Source organism: Gnatocerus cornutus, chromosome 2 (assembly GCF_029298725.1).
Source record: "Gnatocerus cornutus isolate USDA-ARS CGAHR chromosome 2, icGnaCorn1.1, whole genome shotgun sequence".
NCBI lineage: Eukaryota > Metazoa > Arthropoda > Insecta > Coleoptera > Tenebrionidae > Gnatocerus > Gnatocerus cornutus.
The window spans coordinates 22549958-22570337 of NC_142234.1; the positions used below are offsets into that span (position 1 = coordinate 22549958).

The following is a 20380-nucleotide window of genomic DNA, read 5'->3' on the forward strand; positions in this document are numbered from 1 at the left end:
GCAAAAATACGAAACACTATTTTGTTTTTTGTATTTTCAATATTAACGTAATTTTAATGTAATTAGTGCCTTTTTGTAGAGAACAGTAAAGAATATCACTCCGATTTTTTTCAAAATTTTCTAAAAACTGGATTTCGAGTAAAAATTTTTTGAAATTCTTGTTTTTGAAAAATACCGCAAATGCAGAACTACCTTTAAACTGTTATATTTCCGTTACTGAGGACTGATTTTTAATAGAAATAGTGCCGTTTTGAAACTAACAGTGACCGGATGTTTATGCACAATTTTTTTTTTTTTTTTGAGAACGTTAACCAAAACGCGAAACTATTTTGTTTTTTATATTTTCAATATTACCGATCTAATTTTAATAAAATTAGTGCCTTTTTGTAGCGAACAATGAAGAACATCACTCCGATGTTTTTCAAAATTTTTCAAAAACTGGATTTTGAGCAAATTTTTTTTTTTAATTCTTATTTTTAAAAAGCACCACAAATGCAGAACCTTCAGGTTGTTGTATTTTCGTTGCTATCGATTGAATTTTAATAAAAATAGCGCCGTTTTGAGGCCAATGGTGAAAAGTATTATTCAAATTTTTTTTAAATTTCCTGTAGGCCGGATTTTGAGGCAGAAATTTAAAAAATTTATTTTTCTGAAAACGTTATTAAAAACGCGAAAATCTATTTTGTTTCTTATTTTTTCAATTTTAACGATTCAGTTTTAATGTCATTAGAGCCGTTTTGTAGCCAACAATGAATAACATATTTCCGATTTTTTTTCAAAATTTTTTTAAAACTGAAAGTCACAAATTTTTAAAATTCAGTTTTTGAAAAAGTATCAAAAATACAGAACTGCCTTTAGGCTGTTATATTTTCGTTGCTAATGATTCAATTTTAATATAATTCGCGCCGTTTTGAAGCCAATGGTAAAGAATATTATTCTAATTTTATTCAAAATTTTATAAAGACCGGATTTTGAGGCAAACATTTTTAAAATCCAATTTAAAAAAAAAGTACCAAAAAAGCAGAACTGTTTTCAGGCTACTATATTTTTGTTACTAATGATTCAATTTAAAGATAATTAGTGCCGTTTTGAAGCCAATGATGAAGGATATTTCCCAAATTTTTTTCAAAATTTTACCACAAGCGGATTTCAAATTTCAAATTGTTGAAGCTCAGTTTTAGAAAAAGCAGTTCAGATGCAAACTTATTATTTAAAAAAGGCTTAATAATTTGACTTATTATATTGATAGAACTGGCAATTATGTCAAAGTGTCTTGATTTGCCGAGCTGTCATTTCCGAAATGTCAATTTCCGTAGAAACCGGAGCTACCAACCCATTATTTTCTCTAATTTAATTTTTTTTATTTAATTTGTAACTGATGGTATCAAAACTTGAAGCCCACGTGGAACAGATAGCGCAGAAGGTCGAGGATTACCATACACCTTTAAGTCTTCAATCAGATTAATTTCTCTTTCATTCCATTGCATAATCGTAAATTTTACAGAACCCACGCAGTTGACATTGCAATAGACACCTACTTCTTCTCGTTAAAATTCAAGCGGAAAAGTCGGCGGTCCGAAAAAGCCAGAGAGAGTAAATTTATGTGTTTGTATGCATTTGACCAAACTCGTCCGCGCTTTATTAAAAGCCGCTTTCTTCCATTTGGTCAAAAAATCGTATTCTTTGTTTTCAAGTTGAAGTTCATATCAATATTCATGTGAATAATAAATTCCGTGTCCTCAAAGCCGATGACAACTAATGATATGAATCGAAACTCGCGACATTATTTTCTCTCTAATAATGGCAATTTCTCGCCGCAAAAAATTGTTTATTATTTATTAAAAGCGCCACCTCTCCTGCCCTCCATCCGTCAAGAAAGTGGCTAATTATCCCCATTACCACGATAATAGCTCCCAACTCAATTTATTAAGCTTCAATTAGAGCGAATTCTGCCCATGACCCAGAGCGCCGTTTTCCCCGCACGAGAATCGGGTCGCTTTTCCATTGTGTTTTGGGTGACACTCTTAGAAAGTCCGGAGAAAAAATCGATTAAAACAAACATTTTTCCGCTCGGTTTGACCGCCGAGTACCGTTGGCCAGAGATGCAACAATGTCGAGATGAAAACCGCAAAATTCGAACGGAAAAATCGCCGTAATTAACAGCCGACTCGTATCCAATTGATTTTCTTTGGTCGGATTGACACACGCTTCCGGAGAGTAATTTTTGGTTGGTTTGTTGCAGTAAGAAGAATTCGATTGTGCTGAGGACGCAGCTGTCGGTCAGGGTGCACACTATTATTGGTAAGTTCAAAATCCTCCTCGCGAGGAAAAGTGTCGAATTTCACTTTTTAAGCGGTGAAAATGAAGAAGACCTGGAATTATTGTCATTAGCTATTGTGCATGATAATCGGATGGTTTTTTAACAATGACTTTCGTTGGGTTCGTGGATTGAATGCTCAATTTTGCTTTGCTGGTACTAAATTATTATATTGTTTTTGCGGAACTGTTTTACGAGTGGATAGGTCGAAAGTACTTTCTCAATCAATTTGCACAATTAGAGGCAGCATGCATAAAGTAAAAGGAAAAATTGCACCACCCACATGTTTACATTTTACATACTCCAGTTGATGTTTTATTTAGTATTGTGATCGTGATCATTTAACTTTGTATTTTTTGCTCTATAATTTTGTGCTTTGACAGCGAGTATTACCACCTCAAGAATAGTAATCTCCCTAAATTTCATGTTTATTGGACTAAAATTCCGAAAATTATCCGTTTAAATAAAAAATTTAGAAAAAAAATTCTCTCCGAGAAAGAAAATTCGTAAAATTTATATTTTTTGCTCTATAATTTTGTACTTTAACACAGACCATTACCAACTCAAGAGTAGTAATATCCTTAAAATTCAAACATTTTGCACTAAAATTACGAAAATTATGGACTTTAATAGGAAATTTAGGAGATTTTTGTGTTCTTCCAAGAAAGAAAATTTATAAAATTTGTATTTTTAGCTCTATAATTTTGTATTTTGACACAGAGAAATACCAACTCAAGAATAATAATCTCTCCAAATTTTGTGTTTATTGCACTGAAATTACAAAAATTATGGGCGTTAACAAAAAATTTGAACATTTTTGCGTTCATCTAAAAAAAAAATGGAAAATTTCTATTTTTTGCTCTATAATTTTGTACTTTAACACAGAGCGTTACTAACTCAAGAATAGTAAAATCCCTAAATTTCATGCATTTTGCTCTAAAATTTCGAAAATTATAGACTATAATACAAAAATTTGGAAGTTTTTGTGTCCTTCCAAGAGATAAAATTTGTAAAATTGGTATTTTTAGCTCCATGATTTTGTACTTTGACACAGAGCATTACCCCTTGGTATTTTTTCCAAATTTTATATTTATTGGACTAAATTCCGAAAATTATACGCATAAACAAAAATTTAGAAAAAAATTGTCTCTTCAAGAGAGAAATTTCGTAAAATTTGTATTTTTTGCTCTATAATTTTGTACTTTGATACAGACATTACCAACTTAAGAATAGTAATATTTCCAAATTTCGTGTTTATTGCACTAGAATTACAAAAATTATGGGCGTTAACAGAAAATTTTGAACATTTATGAGTTGATAAAAAAAATTGTAAAATTTGTTTTTTTATGCTCTATAATTTTTTACTTTCACATAGAGCATAGCCAACTTAAGAATAGTAATCTCCCCAAATTTCATGCATTTTGCACTAAAATTGCGAAAATTATGGGCTTTAATAGAAAATTTTGGAGATTTTTGTGTCTTTCCAAGAGAGAAAATTTGTAAAATTTGTATTTTTTGCTCTATAATTTTGTGCTTTGACACCGAGCATTACCAACTCAAGAATAGTAATCTCCCTAAATTTCATGTTTGTTGGACTAAAATTCTGAAAATTGTCCGCTTAAACAGAAATTTTAGAAAAAAAATTGTCTCGAAAAGAAAATTCGTAAAATTTGGATTTTTTGCTCTATAATTTTGTATTTTAACACAGAGAAATACTCAAGAATAGAAATTTCTCCAAATTTTGTGTTTATTGCACTAAAATTACCAAAATTATAGGCGTTAACAAAAAAATTTGAACATTTTTGCGTTCATCTAAAAAAAAATGGAAAATTTCTATTTTTTGCTCTATAATTTTGTACTTTAACACAGAGCGTTACTAACTCAAGAATAGTAAAATTCCCAAATTTCATGCATTTTGCTCTAAAATTTCGAAAATTATAGACTATAATACAAAAATTTGGAAGTTTTTGTGTCCTTCTAAGAGATAAAATTTGTAAAATTGGTATTTTTAGCTCCATGATTTTGTACTTTGACACAGAGCATTACCCCTTGGTATTTTTTCCAAATTTCATATTTATTGGACTAAATTCCGAAAATTATACGCATAAACAAAAATTTAGAAAAAAATTGTCTCTTCAAGAGAGAAATTTCGTAAAATTTGTATTTTTTGCTCTATAATTTTGTACTTTAATACAGAGCATTACCAACTTAAGAATATGTAGTAATATTTCCAAATTTCGTGTTTATTGCACTAGAATTACAAAAATTATAGGCGGTAACAGAAAATTTTGAACATTTATGAGTTGATAAAAAAATTTGGAAAATTTGTTTTTTTTGCTCTATAATTTTCTACTTTCACATAGAGCATAGCCAACTTAAGAATAGTATTCTTCCCAAATTTCATGCTTATTGGACTAAAATTCCGAAAATTATGCGCTTAAACAGAAAATTTAGAAAAAAAATTGTCTCTCCAAGAGAGAAAATTCGTACAATTTGTATTTTTTGCTCCATAATTTTGTACTTTGGCCCAGAGCATCACCAACTCCAGAATAGTAATCTCCCCAAATTTCATGCATTTTGCTCTAAAATTGCGAAAATTATGGGCTTTAATAGAAAATTTTGGAGATTTTTGTGTCTTTCCAAGAGAGAAAATTTGTAAAATTCGTATTTGTCGCTCTATAATTGTGCACTTTGACACAGAGCATTACCAACTCAAGAAGAGTAATTTCCCTAAATTTCATGATTACTACACTAAAATTGTCAAAATTATGGGCTTTAATAAAAAATGTTGGAAATTTTTGTGTTTAACCAAGAGAGAAAATTTGTAAAATTCGAATTTTTCGCCCTATAATTTTGAATTTTGACAAAGAGCATTACCAACTCAAGAAGAGTAATCTCCCTAAATTTCATGATTACTACACTAAAATTGTCAAAATTATGGGCTTTAATAAAAAGTGTTGGAGATTTTTGTGTCCTTCCAAGAGGTAAAATTGGTAAAATTGGTATTTTTAGCTCTATAATTTTGTACTTTGACACATACCAATACCAACTAAAAAGTAGTAATCTCTCCAAATTTCATACATTTTGCACTAAACTTGCGAAAATTATGGGTTTAAATAGAAAATTTTAGAGATTTTAGTGTTCATCCAAGAGAGAAAATTTGTAAAATTCAAATTTTTCGCCCTATAATTTTGAATTTTGACAAAGAGCATTACCAACTCAAGAAGAGTAATCTCCCCAAATTTCATGATTATTACACTAAAATTGTCAAAATTATGGGCTTTAATAAAAAATGTTGGAGATTTTTGTGTTTAACCAAGAGAGAAAATTTGTAAAATTCGAATTTTTCGCCCTATAATTTTGAATTTTGACAAAGAGCATTACCAACTCAAGAAGAGTAATCTCCCCAAATTTCATGATTATTACACTAAAATTGTCAAAATTATGGGCTTTAATAAAAAATGTTGGAGATTTTTGTGTCCTTCCAAGAGAAAAAATTTGTAAAATTTGACTTTTTCGCCCTATAATTTTGAATTTTGACAGAGAGCATTACCAACTCAAGAATAGTAATCTCACCAAATTTCACGATTATTGCACGAAACTTGCGAAAATTAGCGGCTTTAATAGAAAATTTGGGAGGTTTTGTTGATATTTTATTTACAGTCTCTTAGAAAACTGGTAGATCGTGATAACTCAACTTTGATCATTTACGGTGATGCTGACAGAATGCGTAATTAATTACAGTTGCTATAAATTACTCTTTTAATTGTTGCTATAAATAACAGTGTATTACTTGCAAGTTATAAATTTCAAGAATGTCAGTAATAGACTTTGCATCTTTCAGCCAGGAAGACACCAATTTCTGGAAGTAACTGTTATTGTTCTTTACCGAGAAATTTCAGTTTATTAAAAACGAATCAAAATGTGATTTAGAACGGACAGATTTTGGGACAACTGACCAACTTAACAAAATTTACAATGAATTTCAATTAAGGTTGTCTTCAAACATATTGACTCGGTTTGACGGGAGAACAATAATAAATTATGTTCTGCTAATTGGAAAATAATACAAACATCGATGTAAAAGTGAGAAATGATCAACAATGTGCATAATAAATAGAATGAAGTAATACATATGGTAATAAAGATACAGTTGCTTGATTAATGGCATAGACTGACTTTCTCTGTTTTAATTGTTTGTGTTCCTAATAGCCGTTTTGCACTTTTATGTTCATTCATCCTTGCAGTGGAGAATAACAATAGGACAGAGTTGTAGTCACTTCTCTTATTGTTATTCAAAATTTGTAGTTTCGCAAAGGTCATGCAGAATTGCAGTTTTTTATGCAAATAAAAAGTAGAAGAATTAGTCGAGTTAGCGGGGAAAAACTTAAAATGTAGAAAGCAATGCTAATTATTAGCGAAATGTACAAAACAATTTACAACTAAAATATAAAATTTTGAAGAATTTCATGTTCTTATGTTTTTTTTATTTCTGATATTCTTTGAGTCTGAAATCCTTTCAACAGGAATAAATTTGTAAAATGTGTATTTTTTGCTCTATAATTTTGTACTTTGGCACAGAGTATTACCAACTCAAGAGTAGTAATTTCCCTAAATTTCGTGTTTATTGCAACGAAATTGCAAAAATGATGGTCGTTAACACAAAATTTTGACATTTGGTTTTTCCTTGAAAGAAAAAAAATTGTAAAATTTGTATTTTTTTTGTTCAATAAATTTGTACTTTGAGCATTACCAACTGAAGAATAGTAATCTACCTAAGTTTCATGTATATTGAACTAAAATTTCGAAAATTATGACCGTTAACAGAAAATTTTGTAGATTTTTGTGTCTTTCCAAGAGAGAAAATTTGTAAAATTTGTATTTGTTTACTTTATAATTTTGTACTTTAACACAGATTATTACCAACTCAAGAATAGTAATCTCCCAAAATTTCATGATTATTGCACTAAAATTGCGAAAATTAGGGGCTTGAATAGAAAATTTCAAAAATTTGTATTTTTTGCTCGATTTTTCTGTACTTTGGCACAGAGTATTACCAACTGAAGAATAGCAATCTCCCCAAATCTCATGCATATTGCACTAAAATTGCGAAAATTATGGGTGCTAACTGAAAATTTTTACAACTTTACTTCTTTCTAATAGAGAGAAAATTCGTAAAATTTGTATTTTTTGCTCTATAATTTTGTACTGTGACACAAAGCATTGCCAACTCAAGGATAGTAATCTCCCCAAATTTCGTGTTTATTGCACTAAAATTGCGAAAATTAGAGGCGTTATCACACAATTTAAAAAAAAATTTGGCTCTCCAAGACAGAAAATTTCAAAAATTTGTATTTTTTGCTCTATTCTTCTGTACTTTGGCACAGAGCTTTACCAACTGAAGAATAGCAATCTCCCCAAATTTCATGCATATTGCACTAAAATTGCGAAAATTATGGGTGCTAAAAAAATTTTTTACAACTTTACTTCTTTCTAATAGAGAGAAAATTCGTAAAATTTGTATTTTTTGCTCTATAATTTTGTACTTTGACACAAAGCATTGCCAACTCAAGGATAGTAATCTCTCCAAATTTCGTGTTTATTGCACTAAAATTGCGAAAATTAGAGGCGTTAACACACAATTAAAAAAAAATTTGGCTCTCCAAGACAGAAAATTTCAAAAATTTGTATTTTTTGCTCTATTCTTCTGTATTTTGGCACAGAGCTTTACCAACTGAAGAATAGCAATCTCCCCAAATCTCATGCATATTGTACTAAAATTGCGAAAATTATGGGTGCTAACTGAAAATTTTTACAACTTTACTTCTTTCTAATAGAGAGAAAATTCGTAAAATTTGTATTTTTTGTTCTATAATTTTGTACTTTGGCACAAAGCATTGCCAACTAGTAATCTCCCCAAATTTCGTGTTTATTGCACTAAAATTGCGAAAATTAGGGGTTTGAATAAAAAATTTCAAAAATTTGTATTTTTTGCTCTATTCTTCTGTACTTTGGCACAGAGTATTAACAACTGAAAAATAGCAATCTCCCCAAATTTCATGCATATTGCACTAAAATTGCAAAAATTATGGGTGCTAAAAGAAAATTTTTACAACTTTTACTTCTTTCTAATAGAGAGAAAATTCGTAAAATTTGTATTTTTTGCTCTATAATTTTGTACTTTGACACAAAGCATTGCCAACTCAAGGATAGTAATCTCCCAAAATTTCGTGTTTATTGCACTAAAATTGCGAAAATTAGAGGCGTTAACACACAATTAAAAAAAAAATTGGCTCTCCAAGACAGAAAATTTCAAAAATTTGTATTTTTTGCTCTATTCTTCTGTACTTTGGCACAGAGTATTACCAACTGAAGAATAGCAATCTCCCCAAATTTCATGCATATTGCACTAAAATTGCAAAAATTATGGGTGCTAAAAGAAAATTTTTACAACTTTACTTCTTTCTAATATAGAGAAAATTCGTAAAATTTGTAGTTTTTGATCTATAATTTTGTATTTTGACACAAAGCATTGCCAACCCAAGAATAGTAAGCTCCCCAAATTTCGTGTTTATTGCACTAAAATTGCGAAAATTAGAGGCGTTAACACACAATTAAAAAAAAATTTGGCTCTCCAAGATAGAAAATTTCAAAAATTTGTATTTTTTGCTCTATAATTTTGTATTTTGACACAAAGCATTGCCAACTCTAGGATAGTAATCTCCCCAAATTTCGTGTTTATTGCACTAAAATTGCGAAAATTAGGGGCTTGAATAGAAAATTTCAAAAATTTGTATTTTTTGCTCTATTCTTCTGTACTTTGGCACAGAGCTTTACCAACTGAAGAATAGCAAATTCCCCAAATCTCATGCATATTGTACTAAAATTGCGAAAATTATGGGTGCTAACTGAAAATTTTTAAAACTTTACTTCTTTCTAATAGAGAGAAAATTTGTAAAATCTATTGTTTTTGCTCGATAATTTTGTACTTTGACACAGAATATTCGCTCAAGCAGATTTGTTCATAAACGACTTTTACTTGAATTAGTCGTTACGAATTTATTTCACGCTTGAATAAAATTTTGCAAAGCATAAACTCCGCTTCGATTAAACTTATTTGACATTTCGAGCTGGTGCGGTTTGCAAAAATCAAGCGGGCGTCAATCTATAAATCGGTCGTTAACAAAACAATAAGACAAAGGCATCATTGTTCTTTTATCTCGTGTTATGTAACGTTTAAACACACTTTAAAGCCTACAAAATTAATTAAAAAATGCACGGATGAGCCATTGACTGATACATTTTGGTTCGTTTTCCGGTTTAAACCCCAAACAGGTTGTCTAATTAAAAAGTCTCACTTGTAGCGTCTTCATTGTGTTGTCATCTGTGAAATTTATGATCAAAGTTTCATTCCATTGATTTACAATTGACAGGTCTGATCTAAACAATGCCGGAAACGAATATTTTCGCATTCTGTATCTTTATAATAATCGTGTTGGAACTTTGACCCCAAACAGTTATGTATTCTCTTTTCCGCCGACTTTTTCATGTATGAACGTCACATTTTCCTATCGCTCCGCGAAGAGAATATTGTTAATCTTCATCGCCCTGGCTTTATTGATTAGTAGGTGTTAAACCAACACAACTGTAATCATTATCCGCTATAATTCATCTCCACGATGCGTCCATTTGCATAACAGCGCTGTTGCAACCGATTTTCATGCACTCGAAAAAACATAGTATGTAATAACAGGTTAACATGATCGTTCGGTCGTGCAGCGATCATTAGATTCCACACCAAACTCAGTGACCCTTCACTCAACTTTTACTTTTCCAGAAAAACTCCTCACTTCCGAAGGCCGCGAGTTGCGGCGCGCTCTCTTCTCCCTCAAACAGATCTTCCAAGAGGATAAGGACCTCGTTCATGAATTCGTGCAGAACGATGGCTTGTCGTGTTTGATCAAAGTCGGCTCGGAAGCCGACCAGAACTACCAGAACTACATCTTAAGAGCGCTGGGGCAGGTGATGCTGTACGTCGATGGGATGAATGGGGTGATGGACCACAACCAGACCATCCAGTGGTTGTACAGTCTCATCTCCTCCAAGTTCCGGCTGGTGGTGAAGACCGCGCTCAAACTCCTTCTGGTCTTCGTCGAGTACACCGACTCCAACTGCATGCTGTTGATCAAAGCGATCCAAAGCGTTGATTACGGGCAAGGGGTGCTTCCATGGTACAACATCATGAAGTTGCTGAAGGACTTCGACTCCGCGGACACGGAGTTGCTGATTTACGCCACGACGCTCATCAACAAGGTGCTCAATGGGGTCCCGGACCAAGACACTTATTACGACCAAACGGACGCGTTGGAGGAACAAGAGATCGAGAGGATCATCCAGCGCTACATGTCCAAACCTGGGACCGATCTTGATCTCCTCCAACAGTTCCAAATCTACGAGGCGGTGCTCCAGTACGAAGACGGCGAAGAAGTCGGCGGTACCCCAATCAGACACCTCGATGAGAGCATCCGGAAGACCTTAAGAAACCGGAAATCGATGTCGGAAGCCAACGACAGAAGGAAGAGTCGAAGACACTCCACCGGAGCCACTCCGGGCCGGCACCCTCTGTTAGCCAAACTCAACCACCGATCCCTCCAACTCAGCCAAGAGGACGAAGAGTCCTCGAGTTCGCAGTCTTCGGAAGTCAACACCGCTCAGTTGAACGGGTGCTACAAGGACACCAACAAAGGTGAGTTTTGCGACAAGTGTGAAGTTTGCTCACGTGTGGCTTTGCTTAGCGAATGACGCTGGCGTCACTCCCGCTTTGAGGAGGCGAAGAGAACGAGCGGAGCGCCAAAGGAGTTTCATGCGGGAGCAGCAGGAGTCGGTGGCGCTGCTTAGGGGGTCGTCGCTGAACGAGGAGGACAAGGACGAGAACGAGCTGGGTACGTACGCTTTGCTACGCGCTCTTCTTAAGCCTGGTCTGGAGTGAACCGAATTTGATTTATGATCGATTCAAAAAAATTGCTTAAATCAAATTCGGTTCACTCTGTGGAAACGAGACTTTATAGTTTCGCCGCGTTTCTTGTAGGAAACTTCACCAACGCCCTCCAGCAGCGCATCGCCAACGGCAACCTGAGCCGCAAAGACATCACGTTGATGAACGCCGTGAACAAGCTGGACTCGGAGGAAAACCTCACTAAACAGCCGTGGATTCTCTACAACGACAACGATAACCAGCCTCCCGTCGACGACCCCGAGAACGGGAACGAAAACGATCGAAACGTCCTCCTGCAACTGAAACGGGAGAACACGGTCAAGGACCTCACGCAGAAACTCGCCAGTCAGAACATCCTTCATAGTCCTTCGGATGAAAATAAGCCCAATAGGATAGGAGACATGACGGGGCTCATCTCCAAAGCCAAAGAAGGACTTGCGAAGTCCAAGTCCAAAGCTGACGTTGTTAAAAGTCCGACCTCCGAAGCGATTCCGAAAATCGAAGCGAAGAAGTCTGAAAACGAACTCCGATGGGAAGAATTGGTGGCTAATCTGGACCGACCGCTTAATTTATGTGATATGGATTTCACGGATCTCGTAAGCGAGGATGAGGGTGACGTTTTGGCGCCGGTCGCGGTGGCGAATGGGATTCCTCCACCTCCTCCTCCGCTGAAGGAGAACGGAGCGCCGCCGCCGCCGCCCCTGTCGAGTTCCTTAGGGAGCAGAGGCCCTCCTCCGGTTCCGCCGGTGTTTGGCAGCACTCTCCCGCGCGTCTCCAAGCCGTCCGAAACCAAAATCCCCATCAAGAAGAACAAGAAGACCGTCAAACTCTTCTGGAAAGAAGTCCGGGAGGACCCCATCTCCTCCATTAAAGTGAAGACCGGTTTCATTTGGGACGAACTCAAGCCCGTTGCCGTCGACACGCAGAAACTCGAGCACCTGTTCGAGTCCAGAGCCAAGGACTTGATCACGAAGGTAAGAACTGGTTGCGAGGTCATTTCTTTGGTGGAAGCACTCTGAAGATTTGAGCTTCATTTAAGATAATTTATTTCTTTTTTTCTTTGGCGATCCGCACCTGGCATGGCCTCAGGAGGTGAGTCATTCAGTTGGGTGGTGATGGTTTGTTTTTTGCACTACCCTGTTGTTTCGGTGCTGCCAACAGAACTGTTGGCAACACTGCGTAGATACACCTCCCTTCGTACTTCAGTTAGGGGAAAAACTGAGCCTTGCAGTAGTGCCACTGAATGTCAAATGCTTGATCCAGCAAAATCTAGGGACAAAATTTGCTCTACTGTTAACCTTTCCAGACCAAACTGTCTTGAACTAGTCTAGAGCATGGTAACTGGTTGTGGTCTTATTTCCCCCTCAGTTGTACCAACTTACTAAAATTGATGCCCCCACAGAAACAACAAGAGATGAATAAAAACAAAGAGATCATCGTCTTGGACCCGAAGCGCTCCAACGCCATCAACATCGGAATGACGAAGTTACCACCTCCTCGCTCCATCAAGACGGCCATATTAAAGATGGACGCCACGATTATGAACCGGGAAGGCATCGAGAAGTTGCTCACAATGCTGCCAACTGAAGAAGAACGCTCGAAGATCCAGGAGGCGCAGGCTGCCAACCCCGACTTACCCTTAGGGAGCGCCGAACAGTTCCTTCTGACCTTAGCGTCGATTTCTGAATTGCCGGCGCGCCTGAAACTGTGGGCGTTCAAACTGGACTTTGAGAACACGGAGAGGGAGATTGCGGAGCCGCTCATGGACCTCAAGCACGGGATTGAGATCTTGCGAGTCAACAAGACGTTCCGGGGGATCCTAAGCACGCTGCTTTCAATAGGGAATTTTCTGAACGGCAACGAGGTGAAGGGGTTCCAAATTGATTATCTTGCCAAAGTACCTGAGGTGAAGGACACGGTCCATAAGCACTCGCTGCTGCATCATCTTTGCCATATTGTGATGGAGAAGTTTCCTGACGCCACCGACTTGTACTCAGAGGTGAGCGAGAAACCAAAGGAACCAATGGGTGTTACGACGTATTTTTCAGATTGGTGCGATCACTAGAGCTTCCAAGATCGATTTCGACGAGCTTTCTTTGAACATTCAAAGACTAGAAGCGGATTGTAAGGCTTCCTGGGACCATTTGAAGTTGATTGCCAAGCACGACGGCTCCACTATGATGAAGGTGAAGATGTCGGACTTCCTGGCGGACTGCGCCGAGAGGATCATCCTCGTCGGAATTATCCATCGAAGAGTTATGAACAGGTCTTGAGAAGAAGTCGAAGTTTCTGGTTACTTAGTTGAACTTTGCAGATTTCACAAGTTCTTACTGTGGCTGGGGATTCCTCTGCATCAGATTTCCGACACGAAACCCAACGAATTCTGCCGGATCGTGTCGGAATTCGCCCTGGAGTATCGCACGACGAGGGAGCGCGTCTTGCAACAGCTGGAGAAGAAGGCCAACCATAGGGAAAGGAACAAAACCCGAGGAAAAATGATCACGGATGTAAGCGACATTGTGTACAGTGCGTCCAAAAATAATGCACCATGGAAGTGTGCATCCATTTATTCGATTCGTCTTATCCGCTTACTTTTGTTCCCAAAATTTTAAATTCTTATCATTTGCATTTTCTGAGAAAAATGGCAAAACGTATAATTATATTTAAAGTTTATAGTTTATAATTTTTTAAGCCTCAATTTATACATTTTCTCGAGTTTTAGTTTTTCAAACATAGAGAAACTCAAATTTTCTTCATTTTTTTTCACTAGTAATTAACTTATGTTTCTACTAACTAGTAATTGAAAAAGTTACAAAACAATGAGAGCAAGTGATTTGACATGTCAAAATTGACAAATTCTACAGTAATGAAATTTGGGAAAAGCACTTCTTTTAGTTTCTTTATTGACTGTACAGAATTACAGAATTGTAGAGCCGACCAAACAATTTTTGGAATTTTTTATTTTTTAAATTTTTCAAAATTTTTCAGTGTTTTATGTTGAAGGCCGTAATTTTAGTGTTTTTAATTGTACAGTAATCAAATTTGGGAAAATTACTTTTTTTAGTTTCTTTATTGACTGTACAAAATAACAAAATTTTGAAGCCGACTAAACAATTTTTGAAATTTTTTATTTTTAGGATAGTCCAAAATTTTTCAATGTTTTATGGTAAAGGCCGTAATTTTAGTGATTTTAATTCTACAGCAATGAAATTTAGTGACATTACTTGTTTTAGTCCCTTTATTGATTTTTCAGAATTACAAAATTGTAGAGCCGACCAAACCATTTTTGGAATTTTTTATTTTTAGGACGGTCCAAAATTTTTCAGTGTTTTATGTTAAAGGCCGTAATTCTAGTAATTTTAATGCTACTACAACGAAATTTGGGGACATTACTTGTTTTAGTTCCTTTATTGACTGTACAAAATTATAACATTGTACAGCCGACCAAACAATTTTTGGAATTTTTTATTTTTAGGACGGTCCAAAATTTTTCAGTGTTTTATGTTAAAGGCCGTAATTCTAGTAATTTTAATGCTACTACAACGAAATTTGGGGACGTTACTTGTTTTAGTTTTTTTATTGACTGTACAAAATTACAAAATTTTAAAACCGATTAAACAATTTTTGGAATTTTTTATTTTTAGGACGGTCCAAAATTTTTCAAAGTTTTATATTCAAGGCCGTAATTTTAGTAATTTTAATGCTACTACAACGAAATTTGGGGACATTACTTGTTTTAGTTTTTTTATTGACTGTACAAAATTACAAAATTGTAAAGCCGATTAAACAATTTTTGGAATGTTTTATTTTTAGGACGGTCCAAAATTTTTCAGTGTTTTATGTTAAAGGTCGTAATTTTAGTATTTTTAATTCTACAGCAATGAAATTTGGGAAATTTACTTCTTTTAGTTCCTTTATTGACTGTACAAAATTACAAAACTTTGAAGCCGCCCAAACAATTTTTGGAGTTTTTCATTGTGCTCAAAATGTTTTCCGATGCTGTTTGTAAATAAAAAAAATGGGCTAATGCATTATTTTTGGACGAAATTGTAACATTACAACGCGTCTTATCGGCGTAATTACCCCGTTTAATGTCCGCTGTTGGTTAATGTGGTGGTCACCCCACGGACCGATAAAACCAGAACTTCCCCATTACAAGCAATAACCCCAACAATGTCCTTTGCAGCAGATTGGAAAGTTCCGGACTAAGGAGGACCGAGCCGACGCCGAACTCCGCCAACTCCTCGGCAGCGACATCTCCGACGTGGAGAGTCTCCAAGGGACGCTGACGTGGCGTCGGACGCGCCGCGACTCCAACCGCTCCTTCCTCAACCAGGCGAACGGTAATTTGACCGACGGCGACGATGAAATCTTAGAAACGCTCGTCAAGACTGCCACCAAGGGACCCACTCGGACGGCACCGCGCGAGCGGAAGCGAACGCGACACGCGGACAGGAAGTCGTGTAAGTATGGGGATGAGCTTCGGGTTCGTTGATTGATGTTTTGATAACAGTGAAGCGTTCTCGAACAAGAGAGAACAATCCTTTTGGTAGCAGAGATTCGCCGTAATCTGGCGGTACGTGGAGTGTCTTGTGCATGGATTTTTTGTTAGTTTGTGATGTGCATTGGGCATGTGATTGTCTTGTACCAAATACCGTGTTTATGACTTAAGTGGTCTTGTCCCTTTGTGCAGTTAGGGCGCCAATTAAGTCATTGGTGCCACAGTACTTCCAAGTTTAACGCACTTTTCTGTTTAGTGAGACGGACGCTCAAGAACGGATTGTCGGAGGAAGAGAAGAAGCACCTGTCGGCTTACATCAAAGGCTACTAATCCGCCCCCGGTGCCAAATCCTGCTAGAGAATTTTACTTTTAATTTATTTTAGCATCTGTGTGATGTTCAATGTATACTACAACTGACTTTGTTATGTGATAAACTATGGCTGCTCACTCATCTTTGTTGTTTTTTTGTATTATTTATGAAAAAAGAAGAAAGTTTGGAGCACTTGTTAGAGGATAGGTTTTATTTATTTTCTATTAATCTGTAGAGAGGGACGGCGAATGTTTTTTATAAATGTGCCTTATTCAAAATGGCGACACCCACACTAGTCTTGGTTTTATCATAAATTAGTTTTGTTTTTCTTTGAGCGTGAGTGAATTTTGTTTTGACTCAGTTTGAGGCTAAGACTATTACTGTCGGTAAAGTTACTATGAACTTTTTTAATTTCTTTTTTCCATTGCTGTGTTTATGTTAATGAGGATTTACCTACAATAAATAAATTTTGTTATTACGACGTATTCTTCTCCCCCACATCCCCCAAAAAACAACCCCAAATAATTACAAAAACGTTTATTAACTTTAATAGTATAACAACATACAATAGATTGCACTAAACTTAAGTTTTTGTTCAAAATTCCTCGAATTAACAATAAGCGAAAAGAAAAAAATAAATTACTCTCCGGAATGTGTTGTTGGATAACATGTAAAAAACTAAACCTCCTCAATTTCGTAGTCCGCAACACACTGTATAAAAAGTAAAAAAGAACGGCAGTCCACCTCGCACCACGTCTCTGCTAAAACTACTCAGTCGTTCACAGTTCGTCGTGTTTCGGCCCAGAAAACTCATCATGCGAAATGAACCCATTCTTGTCCTTATCTTCATGCTGGAAGATCTCCTCAACCAGCTTATCATGGTCCGCCAACATGTTCTTCACGTCGTCGCTGGGAGTTTCACCTTCAGCCGCCACCATCTGCTTCTTCAAATACTCACTGACCTAAAAAAATCATTTAGAACACGCCAACCCCACTCCTCCACTCACTCACCTCTTCTCTGCTCAGCTGGTTGTCTTTATCGTTATCAATCTCTTTGAACACGTTGGTAGTCGGTGGTGAATCCCCGATGTTAATTAGTTCTACTTCGAAGATGAGGGTGGCGCCTCCGGGGATGACGTTCCCAGCGCCTCGGTCGCCGTAGCCCAGGTTCGGGGGGATGGTGAGTTTGCGTTTTTCGCCCACGCACATGTTGAGGAGGCCTTGGTCCCAACCCTTGATCACTTGGCCCACGCCCAGCTGGAAGCTGAAGGGTTGCTCGCGGTCCATGCTGCAATAAAAGGGAAAAGTTGGATGAGTCACTCGGCACACTTTCTCCAGTGAAAGTTTAGGCACTGTCGAATCGAATTACAGTCACTACAAAGTGAAATAAAATTGTTTCCTAATTTTCATGTTAAAATTGTCAAATGTCAAATTTTGTGGAAAAAGTAATGACAACCTCATCATCTTAAAATTTCCAAAGTTAATTCATCAAGATTGCAAACTTAAATAAAGAAATGACAGTTATTTTTTGCATTACAATGACAGATTACACGATCGTCTTTTGTAACCCAAACCATAATCACGTTGCAACTTTGCAACATTTGCAACAGAAACGAATTACACGATGAAACTTTTAAAATTAGTGACCATTGGTGAACATTTGCAACCTAAACCAACTGTAACTTATAATTAAACACCAAATTCCCCTAGATTCTGGAAAAACCTCTCGATTGGCAACACTGATGGAAGTACTATCGCGGAATCAAAATTTCGAACATCACTTTTTGACATGGCAATGTAAATCAAGCTTTATTGTCATTGTGACTGACATACAAAGCAAATTTCTGAAACTTGCTGAGTCTTTTATAAATTTTAAGGTTATAAAGACAAAGGACAGTTTACAATTTTTAAACATCAATCAATTTGATGTTCGAAATTTTGTTTCCGCGATAGTAGGTTGCAAATGTCCACTTTCACAGTTTTTTTTTTTATTTAAAGTTGGAATCTTGATGAGTTAGCTTTAGAAACTTTAACATGACCAGGTTGGCATTACTTTTCCCCAGAATTGGACATTTGTCCATTTTAACAAGAAATTAGCTGTGTATCAATGTTTACATAATTCATTAATGCGGCAAGGTTGGCATCAACCAGAATTTGACATTTATTACATTGACAGAATTTTGACGATCGTCTTTTAAACACCAAAACTTAATTTACATAATATCCATTGACAGAACATAAAAATTACTAAAGTTGGCGAAAATAAAACATCCTAAATGTGGCAGTTGGCAAGAGTCGTAACTAAATGAGCAGTTGACGTCAAAAATTCAATTTAAAAGTGTCAAATTCGACTGGATCTTTACTTTTTGCGAGAAAATTTCCTAAAAAACAAGGTAATTTGATTTTTATATTTTGTGAATACAACATTCGCAACAGGAACGAATTGTACGATAAAAATTTCAAAATTTGTGTCCTTGAGTGGACATTGGCAACCTAAACCAACTGTATGTTATAATTAAACACTAGATTCCCCCCCCCCAGAATTGTCCAAAAATTGAAAATATCCCTAGATTCTGGAAAAACCTCTAAACCTGGCAACACTGATCCATGATGGCATCGAATTACGTTGCAAATGTCCACTTTGACAGTTATTTTTTTATTTAAAATTGGAAGCTTGATGAATTAGCCTTGGAAACTTTAATATGACCAGGTTGACATCACTCTCCCCCAGAATTGGACATTTGTCCTTTCTGACATGAAATTAGCTGAACATCAAAGTTTACATAATTCATTAGTGCGACAAGGTTGGTATCATTGTTCCCTCAAAATTTGACATTTATTACATTGTTTTTAGAATGTTGACGATCGTCTTTTGTACCCCAAAACGTAATTTACATAATATCCATTGACAAAACATAAAAACTACTCGAGTTGGCGAAAATAAAACATCCTAAATGTGGCAGTTGGCAAGATTGGTAACTAAATAAGCAGTTGACGTCAAAAATTCAATTTAAAAGTGTCAAATTCAACTAGATCTTTACTTTTTGCGAGAAAAATTCCTAAAAACCAAGGTAATTTGATTTTTATATTTTGTGAATACAACATTCGCAACACGAACGAATTGTAGGATAAAAATTTCAAAATTTGCGTCCTTGAGTGGACATTGGCAACCTAAACCAACTGTATGTTATAATTAAACACTAGATTCCCCCAGAATTGTCCAAAAATTGAAAATATCCCTAGATTCTGGAAAAACCTCTAAACCTGGCAACACTGATCCATGATGGCATCGAATTACGTTGCAAATGTCCACTTTGACAGTTATTTTTTATTTAAAATTGGAAGCTTGATGAATTAGCCTTGGAAACTTTAATATGACCAGGTTGACATCACTCTCCCCCAGAATTGGACATTTGTCCTTTCTGACATGAAATTAGCTGCACTTCAAAGTTTACATAATTCATTAGTGCCACAAGGTTGGTATCATTGTTCCCTCAAAATTTGACATTTATTACATTGTTTTTAGAATGTTGACGATCGTCTTTTGTACCCCAAAACGTAATTTACATAATATCCATTGAAAGAACATAAAAATTACTAAAGTTGGCGAAAATAAAACATCCTAAATGTGGCGGTTGGCAAGAGTGGTAACTAAATGAGCAGTTGACGTCAAAAATTCAATTTAAAAGTGTCAAATTCAACTAGATCTTTACTTTTTGCGAGAAAAATTCCTAAAAACCAAGGTAATTTGATTTTTATATTTTGTGAATACAACATTCGCAACACGAACGAATTGTAGGATAAAAATTTCAAAATTTGCGTCCTTGAGTGGACATTGGCAACCTAAACCAACTGTATGTTATAATTAAACACTAGATTCCCCCAGAATTGTCCAAAAATTGAAAATATCCCTAGATTCTGGAAAAACCTCTAAACCTGGCAACACTGATCCATGATGGCATCGAATTACGTTGCAAATGTCCACTTTGACAGTTATTTTTTATTTAAAATTGGAAGCTTGATGAATTAGCCTTGGAAACTTTAATATGACCAGGTTGACATCACTCTCCCCCAGAATTGGACATTTGTCCTTTCTGACATGAAATTAGCTGCACTTCAAAGTTTACATAATTCATTAGTGCCACAAGGTTGGTATCATTGTTCCCTCAAAATTTGACATTTATTACATTGTTTTTAGAATGTTGACGATCGTCTTTTGTACCCCAAAACGTAATTTACATAATATCCATTGAAAGA

At 35.6% G+C, this 20380-nt stretch overlaps 2 protein-coding genes across 7 annotated transcripts in view; one reads left to right on the forward strand and one right to left on the reverse strand.

Moving 5' to 3' along the window:
- Fhos (Formin homology 2 domain containing) overlaps nt 1-16601 on the forward strand; it is a 101393-nt gene extending 84792 nt beyond the window's left edge. For 2 of the 6 annotated variants that reach the window (XM_088030819.1, XM_088030823.1), the window contains 9 exons: nt 2243-2301; nt 10155-11063; nt 11113-11259; nt 11406-12286; nt 12715-13311; nt 13361-13578; nt 13627-13819; nt 15502-15775; nt 16070-16601. In XM_088030819.1, the coding sequence (XP_087886945.1) occupies nt 2243-2301; nt 10155-11063; nt 11113-11259; nt 11406-12286; nt 12715-13311; nt 13361-13578; nt 13627-13819; nt 15502-15775; nt 16070-16143 (3352 nt within the window). In that variant the 3' untranslated portion in view covers nt 16144-16601. Of the gene's footprint in view, nt 1-2242; nt 2302-10154; nt 11064-11112; nt 11260-11405; nt 12287-12714; nt 13312-13360; nt 13579-13626; nt 13820-15498; nt 15776-15825; nt 15889-16069 lie in introns of all 6 variants that reach the window. The other 4 variants (XM_088030821.1, XM_088030820.1, XM_088030818.1 and 1 more) reach the window with 4 other exon arrangements.
- A 44-nt stretch (nt 16602-16645) lies between these two features.
- Fkbp14 (peptidyl-prolyl cis-trans isomerase Fkb14) overlaps nt 16646-20380 on the reverse strand; it is a 36838-nt gene continuing 33103 nt past the window's right edge. The window contains exons 2-3 of the mRNA XM_088030824.1: nt 17135-17411; nt 16646-17085 (exon numbers count right to left, since the gene is read on the reverse strand). Of these exons, the coding sequence (XP_087886950.1) occupies nt 16903-17085; nt 17135-17411 (460 nt within the window). The 3' untranslated portion in view covers nt 16646-16902. The remainder of the gene's footprint in view (nt 17086-17134; nt 17412-20380) is intronic.